Below are 17,843 nucleotides of genomic sequence, written 5' to 3'. Positions count from 1 at the left end.
TTGTGAAACAAGCCTTTCTCTCTCCCCCTCTCTCTCTCTTTCATGCATCCAATAGTTCACAAGGCAAAGCGGCTTGACTTCTCCTGGAGGTGGAACAAACATGAACAAAACTGCTTCTACGGAGGTAAAGAGCATATCCCAGTCCTCCATGTTTCCTGCATTTTGTGTTCCACATGGAGATACTTTACCTCCTGCAAAAAATACAGCATATATGAAACTTATACATATGGCAGTGATTGTAGATTCCAGAATTGAGAACTGTGGGTAGGCAAAGCTGGCTCTTAATGTTAGAAAAATATGTGTTGGAGTTCTAGTTTGTCTGGAAATACTGTCTTATAATTAACCAATAATCCCTTCCCAATTCTCACTAATCCCCTATTTGTGGTGGTGACTAGCAGTACAGTGGTACCTTGGGTTACAGACGCTTCAGGTTACAGATGCTTCAGGTTACAGACTCTGCTAAGCCAGAAATAGTACCTCGGGTTAAGAACTTTGCTTCAGGATGAGAACAGAAATTGCGCAGCGGCAGCGGGAGGCCCCATTAGCTAAAGTGGTGCTTCAGGTTAAGAAGAGTTTCAAGTTAAGAACAAACCTCCAGAATGAGTTACGTTCTTAACCTGGGGTACCACTGTAGTTACTCCAGGAGTGGGGAACCTGTGGCCCTTCAGATGTTGTTGGACTCCAATTCCCATCAGCCCCAGCTAGCACAGCTAGAATTATGGGAGTTGGAGTCTACAGACATCTGGAGGGCCTCTCCATTCCTGGGTTAATCCGTATCTTCCCCCTCCTTGGTTGTGATCAGAGCGACCTCCACCCTTCCCAGGGCTGTAAACGAAGGTGCAAACTAAGCTCTGAGAAAGATTAAGGAGAGTTCCTGGAGCCACTTGTCTTCACGCAAGAGTAGTAAATGTCTGAAGAAAAACACCACAACTGCGGTGTTTCCAGCAGCTTATGAGAAATCCTGTGCGTAACTGGAAGCCTTAAATAAGCTTACGCAAACCTTGGTTCAATAACAAAGCATTTTACCACCCGAGGTGGAGCAGCAAATTGCCAAGCCCAGTCTAATTTTGGGCCTGAAGACAGAAACCTCCCACAAGCGCCTCTTCGCTGCCCTGGCAAGAGAATTGCAACCACTTTGTTAATTATTTAATTGTTCGCCTGCTGCCCGTTCCTGACACCCAAAGTGAGCGGGCCGAGGCGACCCACTCACTCTAGTTAATGGTCGAGCCGGCCCTGCTGAAGAAAGGCAGCCTGCCCACCCCAAGCCCCGAAAGATGTTCTGGTCTCTCCCTCTCCTCCCCTCCCCACTTGAATCAACGCCGTTCGGCGGGAGACCCGCGTTTCCCTCTGCAACGCGTTGATTGGCCGCGTGGAGGAGGCGCGGACGGAGCAGCCCCGTCGGCGGGGAGGGTTGTTTGCGGAGCTGGCCGCCCTTCGGGGGACTTTTCCTGCGAGCAATTTCCAATCCCGTCACATCCGCTGCTCGGCGAGGTTTGGGAAGTTACTTGGCAATTGTTTGCAGGATAGAAAAAAAAGGAAAAGAAAAAGAGGAGGAGGGAGGTGGAGGCGCGCCGCGGCGGCGGGAGACTTTCTGAAGCGCCGCCTTGGCCAGAAGAAACTTTCCTGACGAACCCGGGGGTTGTCGAGGTTCGTCGAGGCAGGCAGGCATGCGAGGAAGGAGCCCAGCCGACCCCGGGAGGGCGAGATGACGCCGGGGCGTCGAGGCACCGCCGTCCCCTCGCCTCTTCGCGGTCGCAGCCAGGAGCCGCGGGCGCGCGGCCGGCCGCTCTCTCCCCCTTAGACGTAGCCGGGCGCCGGGATGGGCAGGGCGCTGGCAGCCGGGTGTCTCCTGCTCCTGGTGGCCGCGGCCGCCGGGCGAGGCCGGGCTGCCTTCAGCCTCCCGCTGCGCGTGTCTCCGCCGAGCGCCCCCGACGGCTCGCTCGTCCCGGTGCCTGTGGCGCTGAAGCCGCGGGGCGGCAACGGGACCGGCGGCAGCGCGGAGCGGGAGCAAGAGACAGAGGGCTTGGCCTTGGCTTCCGACCCCAGCGGCGCCGTCAACTTTATGGCCATGGTGGACAACCTGCAGGGGGACTCGGGACGCGGCTACTACCTCGAGCTGCTGCTCGGCACCCCGCCCCAGAAGGTACGGGGGGACGCGGGTGCCCGCAGGGGGGCGCGCGGGCGGGTAGAAGGCGGAGGCCGCGGGGGCGCCACCCGGTTGGGGGGGCGGGTATGTCGGGCGCCCCTCGAGAAAGTAGCAGGTACGGATTGAATGCCCGTCAAGGAGCTTCGCTGCATCATCTAGGAGCGGGATTCCCTCTCCCCTCCTCTTGTCTCTGTCGGGGATTCCGATTCCCAAAGTAGCTGGCGTCGTTTTAGTCTGGATACCTTACGACGAATTGCGCAACAATACCATAGGCTGTTGTGAGGAGCTTTGGGAGCTGCAGAAGAACATTAAAAGAGCTTCTTTGGATTAGACCAAAGTCCCCCCTCCCTTAGTCCAGGGATCTGCCCTCCAGATATTTTTGAATTGCAGCGCCCATACCTGAACATTGGCTATGCTAGCTAAGGCGGGTGGGAGTTGGAGGGCTTGAAGAATGAACTTCTTTCTGTTCCACCACCATTCCCTTACATTGGCTGACCCTGTTCTCCTGCTATGGAAGAAGAGAGGGATTTTTGTACAGGTTATGCATAACTTCAGTAAACTTCTATCAAGCGCTGCCTCCCCCCCCCCCATGTCCTTTTTCTTTTCCCCAACAAACAAATCTTAGATGCTTTCATCTTTGCTTGCAGGGAAAGAAAGTGCTTTGTACTCCTCAATATGTTGCTTTCCTTTTCCACCTGCAACTTTTCCTGCTCTCACAGATTGTGCTTGAGATTTGGTTATTGGAACGGAGCTCCATCCTCCAAATGCAACAGCACCATAGATTTATGAATGGAGAACCTGTGGATGTTCTTGGACTGCAACTCCCACCATCCCTGACTATTGGCCACGCTGGTTGGAGCTGATGGGAACTGGAGTCCAACAGTGTCTGGGGGACCACACATTCCTTATTCTTGATATAAAGGCATTTCAATACTGTGCAAATAAATGCCGACCTTTTTCTTAGTTTTCAGGGTATCCCATTTGCCTAAGCCCTTCCATTCACCCGAAGCATGCCTTGAAAGCCATATGTATTTTCTTGTGTTATAAGGGTTGCAGGGAAGTGTTAAAATATCTCTACTGTATACCTTAACTGTAGTTTGGAAGAAAAATTGAATCGAAACGTCTAAATTTCTCTTGTGGAATACCATGCTTCAATTAGCATTCATAACTAACAAGTACCTGACTTTTATGAATGGCATAAAGCCAAGAAAAACCTGTATGTAGATAAGTGACAGAGTAAGATTGTTCTATAACTAAAAAGAGGACTAAGCTGACTCACCCCTGCCTCAAGGACTATTTTTAAGAGTCCCCTTTAAGCTGCATTTGTATAAGCAATTACACTCGGTGTTAATAACACTTTTGCACTTTGGAAAACATTTGGAAAGCTAATAAATTGTGAGTACCACAAAATGCCCATTTCACAGAAGAAGCAGAAACTGATAAAGCACAGAACCCAGCCCTCCCTCCAAAAACAGGCAAACAAATCAAACACAGGCCAGAAAAGCAGCCCAAACCCACAACAAAACAACCCCCCGAAGTGCAAAGAACATTCAACTAAAAGAATGAAATGGTAAAGATTGTCTTGATTGGTGCCAAGAAGGGTGCCTCAGGGTTCTGTGTTGTCCATGTTGTCCATACTGTGTTGTTAGAATGTTGGGGACCCCATTGGTATGTTTTACCCTTTATTTTTCCTTCAATATACTTTGTATCCCTCCATTCATGAGTGTCTGCTTTGAGAGTTGGCTTTTTGGTTTGGGAAGAACTCTTGAGTATTTCAGAATAAGCCCAGCAGAAGAACTGAGTGTTCCTTTGTGTAATTTTACCCAAGTGCTACTCAGAGTAGACACATTAAAATTAGTGAGCCTATGTCGGTCATGTCCTTTAACTTCAACTCTGAGCGAGTAGGACTTGCGTTGAATGCCATCCCGTGTTGTGAAAGGAGACTTGGCTGTTAATGTAATAAAACTGTATCGTATGCTGTTGCCTAAATGTTGATCAAAAGTATCTTTCTGTAGCTTATTACTGTGGCCAGACGGCTTGTTATATTATGTTCTCTTAGTTACCTCCATTGGAGGGGAAAGCTAGAATTTTACGACTTGGACTCTGGAAGTATGAGGAGGGCCTCCCCTGTTGACAGTGTGTGTTTGTTTGCCCCTGACATTCTTTCTCTCTCCTCCCCACCCCCTAAACATTTTACACATCTGAATCCTGTCTGTAGGCAGAATATGGCCAACTCATATCCCATGCCGGTAGGCTGACTTGGAAGGGTTTTTTGAGGCCCATTTCAGTGAGTAGAACTCTGCACGGATTCGAAGGCTGTTAACAAAATCCTTGTGCCTTGAATCTAGGCCAATAGGGCAAAATCCTCACTTTACATGATGGTGGTAACAATATTCCTGACATAATAGATGTGCGCCGCCATATAAACACTGAGTTTTGTTGCATTTTGCAGGGCATTTTATTCCATGCAGTGCTTTTCTTGCCACCTTTTTTCCATTTATCGACCTAGACTCATTCTGAGCACAAGGGGCACAAAGCATTTCTCCCATATTGGCAAGGGCTTTGACTTTGAGAAGCTTGCCATGCCTAGAGTCCAGGAATCCTTGGTGTAGGACGCATGGAGTAAGATATCCGTGGCATCTAATGCAAAATGTCTCTTAACATCTTTACCCCTTTCCCCAAACCCCACAAACCTGTGTGACACATCAATGTAATATACTAGGTTCAGTGCATGTTCTGCTTTGACAGCGTATAAGCACAAGTGGGAGAAGCAAGAAAATACTGCAGTGTGAAGTTCAGGATGCCAGCCAGCCATGCCCTGTTTCAGGATATTCTGTTCCATTTCAGCACTCCCTCTTTCCCATCCTGCCCCAATAGTCAGCATTCTGTAACCACTGAGCTGTTTTGTGGTTTCCCCCTTTAGGGTTTTTCCTAAATGATTTTTGTTTGCATGTGTTTGTGCCCAAGCCTGCTGATTTTACCTTCCCATTGTGTGTGGATACTGCATAATCCTTATGTAATTCAAGGATCCATATTTGGAGAATGTGTTCACTATTTACTATATAGGATTAATATATAATGTGGAAGCATCAGTCGAAGCAGATTCTCAAAGTAGCTGTTGGAACACGATGCCATTTTAAAATGGTTTCCCTGATCACTGAAGCATTGTTTTGTTGCAATCATCTATATGCCAAAGGGTTAATGGTGTGAAAGGTGGCAAGACTTGGAATAGGTTGTGTGGCCACAGTCAGAAGAAACCTGGTTTGCTGCCTACCTATGAAAACAGATCGGAAATAGTAAGGAACTGACAGCTTTGAGCCGAAATGTGTGTTTGACAACAACAGTTAAGTTATAATTCATCCAAATGTGAGTATGGGCTTGTGAGAATCTTGCCCAGACAGGAAGGACTCCTCTGAGCAGGCCATATGTTGCTTTTCTCTGTGCCTTCTGGTGCCACTCATATCACTGTATGAGGAGCTGACATGACTGCAAGGGGTGGGGGGAAGAGGCATACACAGTTTGAACATGAACAAACATTGTGCCTTCAGCACTTAAAATGCCACCATTGCAGGAAATTTGGCAGAATTGTCACATTCCTTGGGGAACACCACCATGGTTTCCCACCAACAAAACCTGATGGATCTCAGCCTAATCCATTGTCCTATTAACGGTGGAAAAATACCTCCTAATATTTTAAAATAGCCTAATGAGCCCTTATATTGGATTGGGGCAGCAGCATTAATGGGTGATGTTTTTAACCTTTTCTGTGTACCATTTTCCTGATAAAATTGACCCCTCCTAAAACAGCTATTGTTCCCAGTAGCAGGAAAGTACATATATGTAGTCTCCATCCTTTTGGTGCTAATAGCAGCTGGAGGGGGTGCAATTGGGGAAGGGTTAAATCACCCCTTACAGTGTGCTGCTCTGATAAAGCCTAACTATCCATTTCTCCCCCTGCCCCCCGGCTTTAAAGGGAAGAAATCTGGGGAACCAATAGCAGATTTATTGTGCCACATCAAAAATAACATTGGGGGGGGGTTGACGTCACAGTTTAGGCTTCAACTTGAAACTGCTGTTTGGAAATGCATAAGTCCCATATTCTGCAGCTCTCTGGTATTCTAGTTTTCATGTCTACACCAGAAAGTAAAATTGGCAGGAAATTTTTGCTTGTTCTCTGATATTTTTTATCTCAAAGAGCCTGGGAAGTTCTAGGAAGATTGTGAGTATTGATTCTTAGAGCTCTTTTGTACTTTCTTTCTTTTCTTTTTTTACAGAATTACAGTTGCTAGACAACTATTTATTTATTTTTTTATTTATGTACACACACACACACACACACACACACACACACACACCCTGCCCTATACCAGAGGTCTCAGGGCGGTTCACAGAATAAAATCAAAATATAACTCCACAAAATGCATAATAAAAAAACACCCCAATAACACCCCCACCAAAAAAAACACCACATTTTAAAAGGGCATAGGATGTCAATCAAATCAACCAAAGTTAAAAAGGAACGCTTTTGCCTGGCACCTAAAGGTGTACATTCTTTGAACTGGTTTCAATTTGCATGCCTTTTACATTCAGATCTAGCTGTTCTACCTAAGTATTCAAGGTTGGGGAAAATGCTGCAACCAAATTCAGGCCTGAGAACTGTAACTTAATTCCATCCTGTGCTGAACTAACTTACACTTCCTTGTGTGAAGTCATATTTCTTTTTGCAAATACGTTGCTGCCGTATCAGGGTGTGTGCTGATACTGTGTAAATGTAAGACTAACAAAAAAACAGTTTAGAAAGGGAACAAAGTTCACTTTCCACCTTACTGCTTTCATTTCCTGCAGATTTTGCTATTCTGGCAAAAGGCAGGCAAAGAAGAAAATAAGCGAGAACGTGTATTAACTCTTGCTTTACTGTTATGCATGGTGAGATCAATACATTATTTTAAAATTATTCCTTGTTTATAGGTCCAGGCAATATTTTTAGATGGAAAAAAAGCACAGCAGAATGACATGAAACTGAAATATATTACAGTATATATGAAGAGTGCTGTTGCTTCAGACCAAAGGCCTGTCTAGTCCTGCAGTTGTTTCCAGCAGTGGCCAGCCAGAGATGCCTCTGGGAATCCCACTAGCAGGGCATGCTGTGGTTCTCCACAACCTGGAATATAGAGGCTTGCGGTCTCTGATCCTGGAGGTATCAGGATTGTCCTCTATGCATTTGTTGTGACTTCCCTTAACACTGCCAAGTACTTGTACAGTGGTACCTTGGGTTAAGAACTTATTTCGTTCTGGAGGTATGTTCTTAAACTGAAACTTCACTTAACCTGAAGCACCACTTTAGCTGATGGGGCCTCCCACTGCTGCCGCATGATTTCTGGTCTCATCCTGAAGCAAAGTTCTTAACCTGAGGTACTATTTCTGGGTTAGCAGAGTCTGTAACCTGAAGCGTCTGTAACCCAAGGTACCACTGTATATGGCTTTCACTTCTTTTTCCCTAGAGGACATTCATAAGACGTATAATTTATTTAGTGCTTCCTAAGTGTTCGAAATGTTTCACATTGTTTCAGTAATCATTACAACAACACTGTAAAGTAGATCGGCACCAATATGCTCATACTGCAGATGTGAAGCTGAGGCTAAAAGACAGGACTTGAATAAAGCTTCCTAGATACACACTTGACTGGGGATAATCTCTAATGTGGTTAACTTCTAAGTAGCTATTTGGACTATAACCTATAAAATAAAGCTCTGATCTTTACTTGTATACCTCTAAAAATATTGTTTTCGCTGGCTGGTAAGAGACGGGGTAACTTGCCTCCTTTCTCAAATGCACCCACCTTTCTTGGTGGTTTAAATACTTGATTATCATTCCACATAAAGGGAAGTTTTATCAAAAATGTAACTTGATGTTAAACACAATCTAAGCTTCAAATATCAATCCTTTAAAGCAGTGAGTTTTCTCTGCAAGTGCACATGAGTTCATTGCTGAGAAAAGTTTTCAACAGTATCATGGGATCTCATGTGATTAAGGGATACATTATTGGGCAGGATGACTAGTCAGATGATAAGGCTAAACTGTGTAATCCCAAATGTCCTCCAGGATTCTGAAGCCTGTTGGAATAAATGGGAGTTTGTACTGAAGAAGCCTTTTGTGGAATGGAGCTTTTTATTTTTTCTTGAAAGCCTTTTATTTTACAAAGAACTGTAATAGTCCCTTGCAATATGCAGTTCCTAACTGTAGGACTTTACCTATATAAACTGCAGGGGGGGTGACCAGTGGGGAGGATAAAGAAGCTCCACTTGTCTGTTGTTTAGTTGTGTTTTACTCTTTGTGACCCCATGGACTAGAGCACGCCAGGCACTCCTGTCTTCCACTGCCTCCCGCAGTTTGGTCAGACTCATGTTTGTAGCTTCGAGAACGCTGTCCAGCCATCTCGTCCTCTGTCATCCCCTTCTCCTTGTGCCCTCCATCTTTCCCAGCATCAGGGTCTTTTCCAGGGAGTCTTCTCTTCTCATGAGGTAGCCAAAGTATTGGAGCCTCAGCTTCAGGATCTGTCCTTTCAGTGAGCACTCAGGGCTGATTTGCTTCAGAATGGATACGTTTGATCTTCTTGTTGTCCATGGGACTCTCAAGAGTTTTTTTTTTTTTACCCTTAATGTACATTCCTTATTAATTATTGTTACAGCACCACAGTCCTCCAGTATTGGCAACAAAATATTTGCATTCATGGGAAATAGGATTAACATTGCTTAGCACTGGTGGTACTGAATTGATGCTTAAAGGTAAAGGGACCGCTGACCGTTAGGTCCAGTCGGGGACGACTCTGGGGTTGTGGCACTCATCTTGCTTTGTTGGCCGAGAAAGCCAGCGTACAGCTTCAGGGTCGTGTGGCCAGCATGACTAAGCCCTTTCTGGCAAACCAGAGCAGCACACAGAAACGCTGTTTACCTTCCTGCCGGAGTGGTACCTATTTATCTACTTGCATTTTGACATGCTTTCGAACTGCTAGGTTGGCAGGAGCAGGGACCGAGTAATAGGAGTTCACCCCGCTGCAAAGATTCGAACCGCTGACCTTCTGATTGGTAAGTCCTAGGCTCTGTGGTTTAGACCACAGCACCACCCGCGTCCCTCGAATTGATGCTTAGGGCTACTGTTATTTCAGTCTGCAATCTGTGCACCTTTTTTGCAAGCTGCCTCCATGTGATTCCCCCCCCCCAATCCTTTCTTCCAGAGCAGCACCCTGCCCCTATTTTCAGACTTTATTTAAGGGAGATGCTTTGTGGGTAGAGGGGGAAGGGTATTCTCCTTCCTCTTTCTCCCATAGTTTAGTATTCTGAAGCCATGCACTGAATCTTATGGTATGTTAAAAGACTGAGGTGGTGATCTACTTTGAATGCTTCCAAATAGTTAGAGAATCTGCCCAGCAGTCATAATGCCTATAACATGCTTCCCACATCAATCTTCTTCATGCATTCAGAGCACAAATGTGGGCATGAAGTAATAGCAGATTTTATTCTTTCTTCCATTCCAGGAACTTTCACTTGAGCGTAAACTTGAACACTGGCTTTGGCTCTTTAATGTTGGAAAATAAAATAGAAAGAACTGGTCCATGTGTTCCCAACACACCCTTTTTTTCTTATCCTCCATCAACCTCTACCCTGCTGAACTCGCTCACAAATTCTACCCATAGTACTAAGATATTCCCACATGTTAGCCTTTTCTTTTTTTCTTCTTTTTTCTTTTTTAAAAAAAGATGAAATTTCAATTATTCACTACGTTACTGTCAAACAAAATAAGAGTGAAATAATCAAAAGATCTTTGTATTAAAATGGTTTTGTCAAGATGATGGTTTAAAAATAATGAGTTATCTTTGTGATTTGGTTTCCCTTGGGATGCGGGGTGGCATTTAAATTCAGTAAAGAAAGATCAGCATTTCAAAGAATTATATCTTGGCCTTTTGTTTGTTCACAAAGACTTTGACAAGTGAAATAGCTTGTTGGCGATACACAGCAAAATTATATAGCAGCAGCAGAAACTAAAAATGTGCTATATATAAAACAAGTATTGAATATTGCCAAAAGGGAGTGTGTTTTTAGAATTACATTGAGCATAGACTTCTTACATAGCATATAAAGTGCATCAAATATAATGTGTAGTTTTGAATTTATGATGTTTTGGTTTCATTAGTATACTTTATTCTACCGTCATATTGAATCAGTGCTATAGTTAGTTGTAGTAGTTCAGGGATGGAATAAATATTACCGGTAGCTTTGGCCATAGTGGTGTGTCCGCATTTGCCAAGTGATTACAAAAATGGCATGATGCAAGCATCCTTTTATGCAAAACTTTTCACATGGTTGTATTTAACTTACATTTGACACATACTCATTGTTTACTAATGTGGATTGGTTACGCTTTGATACTGTTTAACTGCCCCTTTTTTATAAGGTTTAGAGTGTTAACAGGTTACAAGAGCGCATTTTCAGCTCTTTGAATGATCACTTACTGGTGAACATCTTTGTTCTGATTTGTGGTAGGCTGCTGTTCATCATTCTGACATAATAGAAGGAATAGAAGTTTGACTCTTTAACACCAGCTGTAAAGAGTCTGTTGTACTTCAGATTCTGATGTGCCAAACAAATGCAAAGGACTGCTTTGTTAAACCTGTTCTACAAGGTAACTTGAATCCATCAGGATCTACTATGCTTGAAAGGCCAACTTTTTAACAGTCTGTAATACTGCTGGAGTCTGTTGGGTGGCCTTGGCACAGAAGGATGTGGCTTGAAAGTGGCTTGATTCATAGCATGGATTTCATTCATCTTGAAAAAGCTGAAATTTTCACTAATGTGTGTATCTAATATATGCATTTTTGTGTGTGGTGCTTGGCTGGTGAACTACATTGCACAACACAGAAAAGTGTGAATGTCAAAGGATGGCTATGTTTTGGTTCACGTAAATTGTTTAGGAATGTATGAATTTGGTAGGTTTCTCTTTAAATGAGAACTGAATGAAATCCCGCCCCCTTCCTACTTGTCACCTATGGCGGTGAAGTGTAAAGTTTTGTTTCAGATCCCATTTATGTTTTTCTTCCTTAAATAAAATGTTTACATTGCAAATATAACAGGAAAAGCATCTACTTGCGTTATTATTAGCTGTCCATATGTCAAAGTTGGTAGCCACAGGGCATGTTAATTATAAGATTCAGGTGTGGAAAGGGCAATAAGGTGAGTAATGGATGGTGGATATTTGTGTAACCTAACATTGTACAATGTAACTGGTACAATCTGCCCCCACCCCCACCATGGATTACTCTGTGCCTGTCTTATCAAATTTTGCTTGCAGTTTCAGCACTGTTTTGAACAATTTGTGTGATATTAAATAAACATTCTGCATGCATGACTTCACTTTCCTAGTCATTAGTTAATGTGTGCTTTAAAAAGCAGCAGTTGGTCAGTTCAGACCCAGGAGGATTTCCAGTTCCTGTCCCTTTAATGTTGACACTTAAAAAGCTGTATCAGGTTTCCTGTCTTTTAGCAAGTTGTTGATACATGCATATTCTCTCTTGTAGCTTTTTCAATAAATATTTGGAGTGTGTCTTTGTAAAATGTTCCAAATACAGGTTGGGTTGCCTCTCATGGAATCCCTTTCTTCTGGTTTGTTTTTGTCAAACAAAAAACAAAAAAACCGCCGTTAGATTAATTAGCAGTTTCTGCTAATGAATAGAAGCAGGAAATTGGTTTGGAAAGTCTACTTTTATGAATCCATCATGGGTATTTCATGCTTTCCTGAGCATTTGCTTTCCTGAGCCACAGTGGAGCAGTAGGCACTGAAGAAACATATGAATATGATTCACATTTAAATCTCCCAACCAAGTCTCCATAATTTATGCTCACTTTGGTGAAAATGCCACAACCCTCTGGTGAAAGTGGATCATCCCAGACTTTAACTCTTGAACTGGAGATGAGGCAGGGATCATGCCTGAAGTTGTGTGGCAATCCCCACCACCTCCCCAGTTCCAGTTGGGGACTGGTTTGGCCACTGCATTGCCAACTATGCTATATACCAGGGGACGACAAGGCTTACCGGGCATGGGCCGGATCACTCCCCTGGAGATCCTCCGTGGGCCGGACCGGTACAGCACAACGCTGGAAATCACATCTGCATATGTCCGCGGTGCCAGAAATCACTTCTGTGCATGCCCAGAAGCGATTTCCAGAGCAACGGAAGAGAGTCCCCGCACCGTGCTGCACCGGTTTAGAACAGCACATGGGGACTCGCCGAGTGGGCGGTTCATGGACTGATTAAACAGCCTCCATAGGCTGCTTCTGGCCCATGGGCCTTAGGTTGCCAACCCCAGCTATATACACTGCCTCAAGAGCATGGAACCAAACTTGTAAGCCCCTGCCACCCTCTCCAGTTCAGAGCTGGGGAAGGGAGCCAAGGCACTGTTTTGAATTTCCATGGAGACATACAGCACAAGGTTAGGGACAAAGAAAAGGACAGGGTTCTGGTGATTGTGGGTTGTTTTTTTACTACCAAGACCCTCTGTGGACCTCTACTCCCAGTATTCTCCCTTTTACTTAAAAGCAGCTGATCCACATTAGATCAGATCAGTGGCACTAGGAGAGGGTGGGGGTCGTAGCCTTCTGCCCTAATGGTTCTAAATCCCCCCACCCTGTGCCATTAACCCTGTAGCAGAAAACAATATGGGCACACTTCTGGAGGACTAATAGCTTTGGGGTTGCAATTTAGAGGTGGGAAGTAGCATGAGGTGATTGAACACCCTCTTCCAGCCTTGCAGCTCTGATTAGTTTCACAGTGGCCCTCAGCTGCTTTTTGGTTAAAGTGAACTCATCAGGAGATTCAATCACAGATTGCCTGCATCTTATTGGTTAGGCCTTGGGACTCCAGTCCTAAACTTACTTTCCTGGAAATAAGTCCATTGGAAACCAGTGATGATTACTTAGAGGTAAACATTGTTAGATAAATGTCAGTCCAATTAGGAAATAGCCTATTATTAACTCCTGTCTCTTTCAAAATCAGATGAGTAATGCAGTTTGTTAAATGCAGCTCTTAAAAGTAATGTAAGTATTCCTTGCAAGTAAATGTGGGTAGAAATTTCAGAGCACAAGAAATCATTGTGAGATAAGCCAGCCTTACTCCACAGTCAGACTCTCATCTGGTCCTTTAAGTGGAAAAACAATCATGTTGTTATGTTCCTTCAATGCCTACTGATCCATTGCGGCTCTGAGAAGAACCTCTAATGGATTGAAGTGCCCATGATGGTTTCGTAAAGGTTAACTGAACAAATTCTTGTACTTGGAAATATCTCTGGGTGCATTAGAGGGAGAGGGAAGCAGCTAGCAGGTAAAGCCATAATGTGCCCAATCAAGACAGCATTAGTAGAGATTTCTTGGTACCTGGATTTTGCTTTTGCTTCCTCTCGAATCAGGGTGCATAAATGTGTTTTGCTGCTTAATGGGATATCTGAAGTGCAGTGAAACAACTTTGCGGATAAAGCTGAGGCTGGGACTATGTCCCATTTCAGTTGATGGGACTTGCTTCTGAGAGAACATGTCTAGGCTCGCACTCTAAAATTCTTTAAAATAAAGCACAGGGCAGTCTACCAGAAACGTTCTGACTTTCTGCCAGCCACTCCCATGTAGCTGGCAGGAAAGGTGCAAGTTAATTTACTACCTGCCATTTTGAGTACAGAAAGACAATGTGTTCAAAACGAACCAGAACGAACAGGTGTAGAGCAGCATGGGTAAGCTCCAGTAGCTGCTGGTACATTTTAGGGGATAGTAGAAGGTGCTGGTGAATTACCTGTTCCACCTGTGTGCAGTATACCCCAGGATACACATTTCTCCCCTGAAATACTCCGCTTATTGCAATGTGATGGATACATTCCTGATACGGATTCCCTTTATGAGTGGAAATGACCAGTTTAAGAATAGTGGCTTGATTGTGGCCTGCTTTGTTTAAAGAAGCCTGCTGGAGCCTGAGAGCCAGAATGCACCAGGAATTCCATTACAGTGGTACCTCGGGTTAAGTACTTAATTCATTCCGGAGGTCCGTTCTTAACCTGAAACTGTGCTTAACCTGAAGCACCACTTTAGCTAATGGGGCTTCCTGCTGCTGCCGTGCTGCTGGAGCCCGATTTCTGTTCTTATTCTGAAGCAAAGTTCTTAACCTGAAGCACCATTTCTGGGTTAGCAGAGTGTGTAACCTGAAGCGTATGTAACCTGAGGTACCACTGTACTGATAGATTTATTTATTTTTTAATAAATTCACCGGGGGGAGCTAATTTGAGTGGGAAGCAATATAGGATGTGGCACCTTTCCCCATGCCATTTTACTGATATATATCCCCAAACATAGAGCAAACAACAAATCCGGCGACGTTTCAGTCAGGACAGTGATGTGGGAGTAAAGAGTTAGATGTGCCTAACCCCCACACCACTTCTCTGCTCAAGTTAGCAGCCCTGCCTCAGTGGCTGCATTTAAAAGAAGAAAATGGACTCTGGCTCTGACATTACTCTGAATATTTTTTTAAAAAATCATTTTTATGTAATCAGTCTACTCAGATCTTGATATCTTTTACTGAGGGCATTCTTCCCACCACCATCAGAGATAAAGGGGTGACCAGAGAAAGAGCTTTTGCAAAAAATTACAACCGCACCATGTAGATAGCATAATAATTGGACCAAGTTTAATTATTTTATTTTGTGGGCTCCCTTGTAAAGGGTTGGTGGAATATTAATCACACTAACAAATACTCTCGTGTGCAATTTTTCATTTAGCCCACACTGGACTTTCAAGAACAGGTTCTTCCCACACTTTAGTTAACTTGAAAGAAACTGGAAGATCAAAAGCTATATTCTGATTTCATTAAAGCGAGGCTGCCAGTGCTTCTTATACTCTGATCTCACATAATAAACAAAATTATTATGCTCACTAATTCTGTTTCCCCGAAAGCCAATATGATTACTATGAAGTGAAAGGCTCGCATCTATGAACTCTATGCCAGTAATAACATGCAGTAACTTTGGGGAAACGAGACACATTATAGCAGTTAGAGTGCTTTAGCAGTCCTCTGTTATGGTTGCAAGCAGTTCTTCCAGATGGGTTGATAATGTAATTAGAGAATGTTGTGTTAAATGAGCCAGTGTTTTTAAATTGGCTGCTAATTTTCCCACCTATTAACCAGCTTTTTTCCCTTTGCAGAAATCACTGCATTAGAATGACTTCTGGTGGCTGCTCATTAACTACAGAATCTTAAGAACCCTCTGCTCTATCACCAGAAAATAAGCATTCAGGAAGACATACTGTGTGTCAGTCTGGCTGACATTTCCTTATGTTAGAGAGACAAAAGTACCTTTTACTGCTTAGTTAATTTATGGAATTCTTCACCAGAAAATGGGTGATGACCACTGGCTTAGATCTTTAGAAGGAAGTTGAGGACGAGAGGCCTAAACAACAGCTATTACTCATATGACATCCATTGGCTAAGACCTCTTGTGTTGAGGTCTGCTGTATGCAGCTTGTTATGGAATGAGCTTTCATAAGCCAAGGGTCAGATGCATGAAATGTTATCCTGACACACAAGGTTTGGACAGAGGAGGGATTGTAAAAAGTTGGAATGGAAAATGGAATGATGTTTCCAGAACTTGGGTAAGACTGCAGCCCTAACCCCATGTACTTTGGAGCATATCTCATTGAATTCAGTAGGATTTATATCTGAGTAGACATGGTTAGGATTTCAGCCTTGATTCATCTTGGGTTGATGACATCTTGGGTTGACTAAGGGTGCAGTAGTGATTAGATGTACCAGGAACTCCTGTGAACATAAGCAGAAATAGTATGATTACCTTCTACCTTAAACAGAAATTAACACTTTCATATTGTAGATCGAAAATTAACCATACAATCATAGAACTGTAGAGTTGAAAGGGACCTCAAGGGTCATCTAGTGTAGTGTTCCCCAACCTTGGGCCTCCAGCTGTTTTTGGACTACAACTCCCATCATTCCTCGCTAGCAAGACCAGTGGTCAAGGATGATGGGAATTGTAGTCCAAAAACAGCTGGAGGCCCAAGGTTGGGGAACACTGATCTAGTGCAACTGCCTGCAATACAGGATGAGTAACCTGTTTTCTGGAATTCTTGGTGCACCAGTAAAGAATTCTTGATTGCACTTCCGGGTTGGTGCAACCAGCTAATGGCGGATTCCCTCCGAGCTCCAGAGGGAATCGGCTCGGTGGAGGAGGGGTCCTGCCGCGGCGGTGACGCGGGGACCCTTAGAAACCACAGGCGCGGATGCCTGTGGACTTGGTGACTCGGTGGGCACCATTTGCGCCCCCTCCGACCCACAAAGAAGCCTTTTTAAAGGCTTCGGAGCGGGTGGCGGAGAGTGGCGTGGTGCTGTGAGTAGACCGCTTCTTCCATGGAGTGAAGCCGCAAGCCATGGCTGGAGAGCGCTGACTTCTTTCCTTGATCATTTGGACTCAAAATGTAACAACCCGTGAGTAATACGGAATTTGGAATTAAAAATTCTTTTCAATCGAATTCGGTACGACCGGGGGAGGTGCCAAAAGGAAGTCCGCCTCCCCCCCCTTGCAGGCAATTTAAAGCAAGAATTAAACAACTAAGATCGAGAGACTGTCTTTCTCTTTTTGAGATAAAATTCTTAATTTCACAATTTGGACTTATAAGTTTATCGCTGGAGGATTAGAACTGATCTTTAGAGTTGAAGTGTAACCCTCCCCCCCCCCCCGGATCCGGGAGTGACCCGTGAGGGAGCCTGTGAAGATATCTACAGAGTTTGACCGCTGTCAACTGAGCTGTCAAAGTCAGGAAATTCCGTTTTTTGTTACTTGTGTCGGTTACTTTTCTTACATTGGACTGTAAGCTTTTAAAATTAGAGTGGCAATAACAACAAAATAACCTGATTGTTGGAAAAAGAACACTTAGTAACCAAAATCCCTCTAGAGGGGATTTGGGACATTACAATGGCTGCAGATGGAAAATTACAAGCAGAGCTAGATAGGGTCTTTGAACTTCTGGGAAAGCTGCAAGAGCAGAGTCTTGTTATGGCTACGAATCTGACAACTTTGAATTTTAAAATAAACAACTCTGCTGAAGTGGTGGACTTGACTCAAGAAGAATCTGCAGCTGGGAAGCAAGATATATCTGCCGTTTTGGAGGAATGTGAAGGAGGAGCAGAAATGATGCAAGTGAAAAAGGACAACCAGAGGCCTCTAGGGTCAGAATACAAGGAAAATAAAGTTCGGATGTCGAAAATTTAGTTTGAAATCGAGAATGAAGAGTGGGGATTCTTCCCCATGGGGAGTCCGGAAGACTTATGGATTACAAATTTGACCAAGGTGAAAACTGGAACGTTTGGGACATTTGGGATATTTGGACTTGGAAAGAACAAGAAGCAAGATCTGGACTCTTCCTTTGAATATGGAGGACTGGTTGGAAAAAATATAGACCCTTTTGGGTCAAAGATGCTCCGAGATCGGATGTTCAACATAAAGGACAGTCAACAAAACCGGCTGAAAGGGACTGAAAGAGACTTAAAGGCCTCAGATGTGATAGATCCAGGCTGAGAACTGTTAGATTGAAAGGCAATTTTTTAGGGATCAAAACCGGGGGAGGGGGGGAAAAGCCTTAGAATCCAAAGGGTTACAAG

At 44.0% G+C, this 17,843-nt stretch overlaps 1 protein-coding gene across 1 annotated transcript in view; it reads left to right on the top strand.

Moving 5' to 3' along the window:
* The first annotated feature begins 1,804 nt into the window (after positions 1-1,804).
* Positions 1,805-17,843, top strand: part of BACE2 (beta-secretase 2) — a 39,921-nt gene continuing 23,882 nt past the window's right edge. The window contains exon 1 of the mRNA XM_081199132.1: positions 1,805-2,143. Within this exon, the coding sequence (XP_081055258.1) occupies positions 1,820-2,143 (324 nt within the window). The 5' untranslated portion in view covers positions 1,805-1,819. The remainder of the gene's footprint in view (positions 2,144-17,843) is intronic.

Source organism: Podarcis bocagei (assembly GCF_964188305.1).
Source record: "Podarcis bocagei genome assembly, chromosome: 6".
Taxonomy (NCBI): Eukaryota; Metazoa; Chordata; class Lepidosauria; order Squamata; family Lacertidae; genus Podarcis; species Podarcis bocagei.
This window is presented reverse-complemented; position numbering and strand designations above follow the sequence as displayed.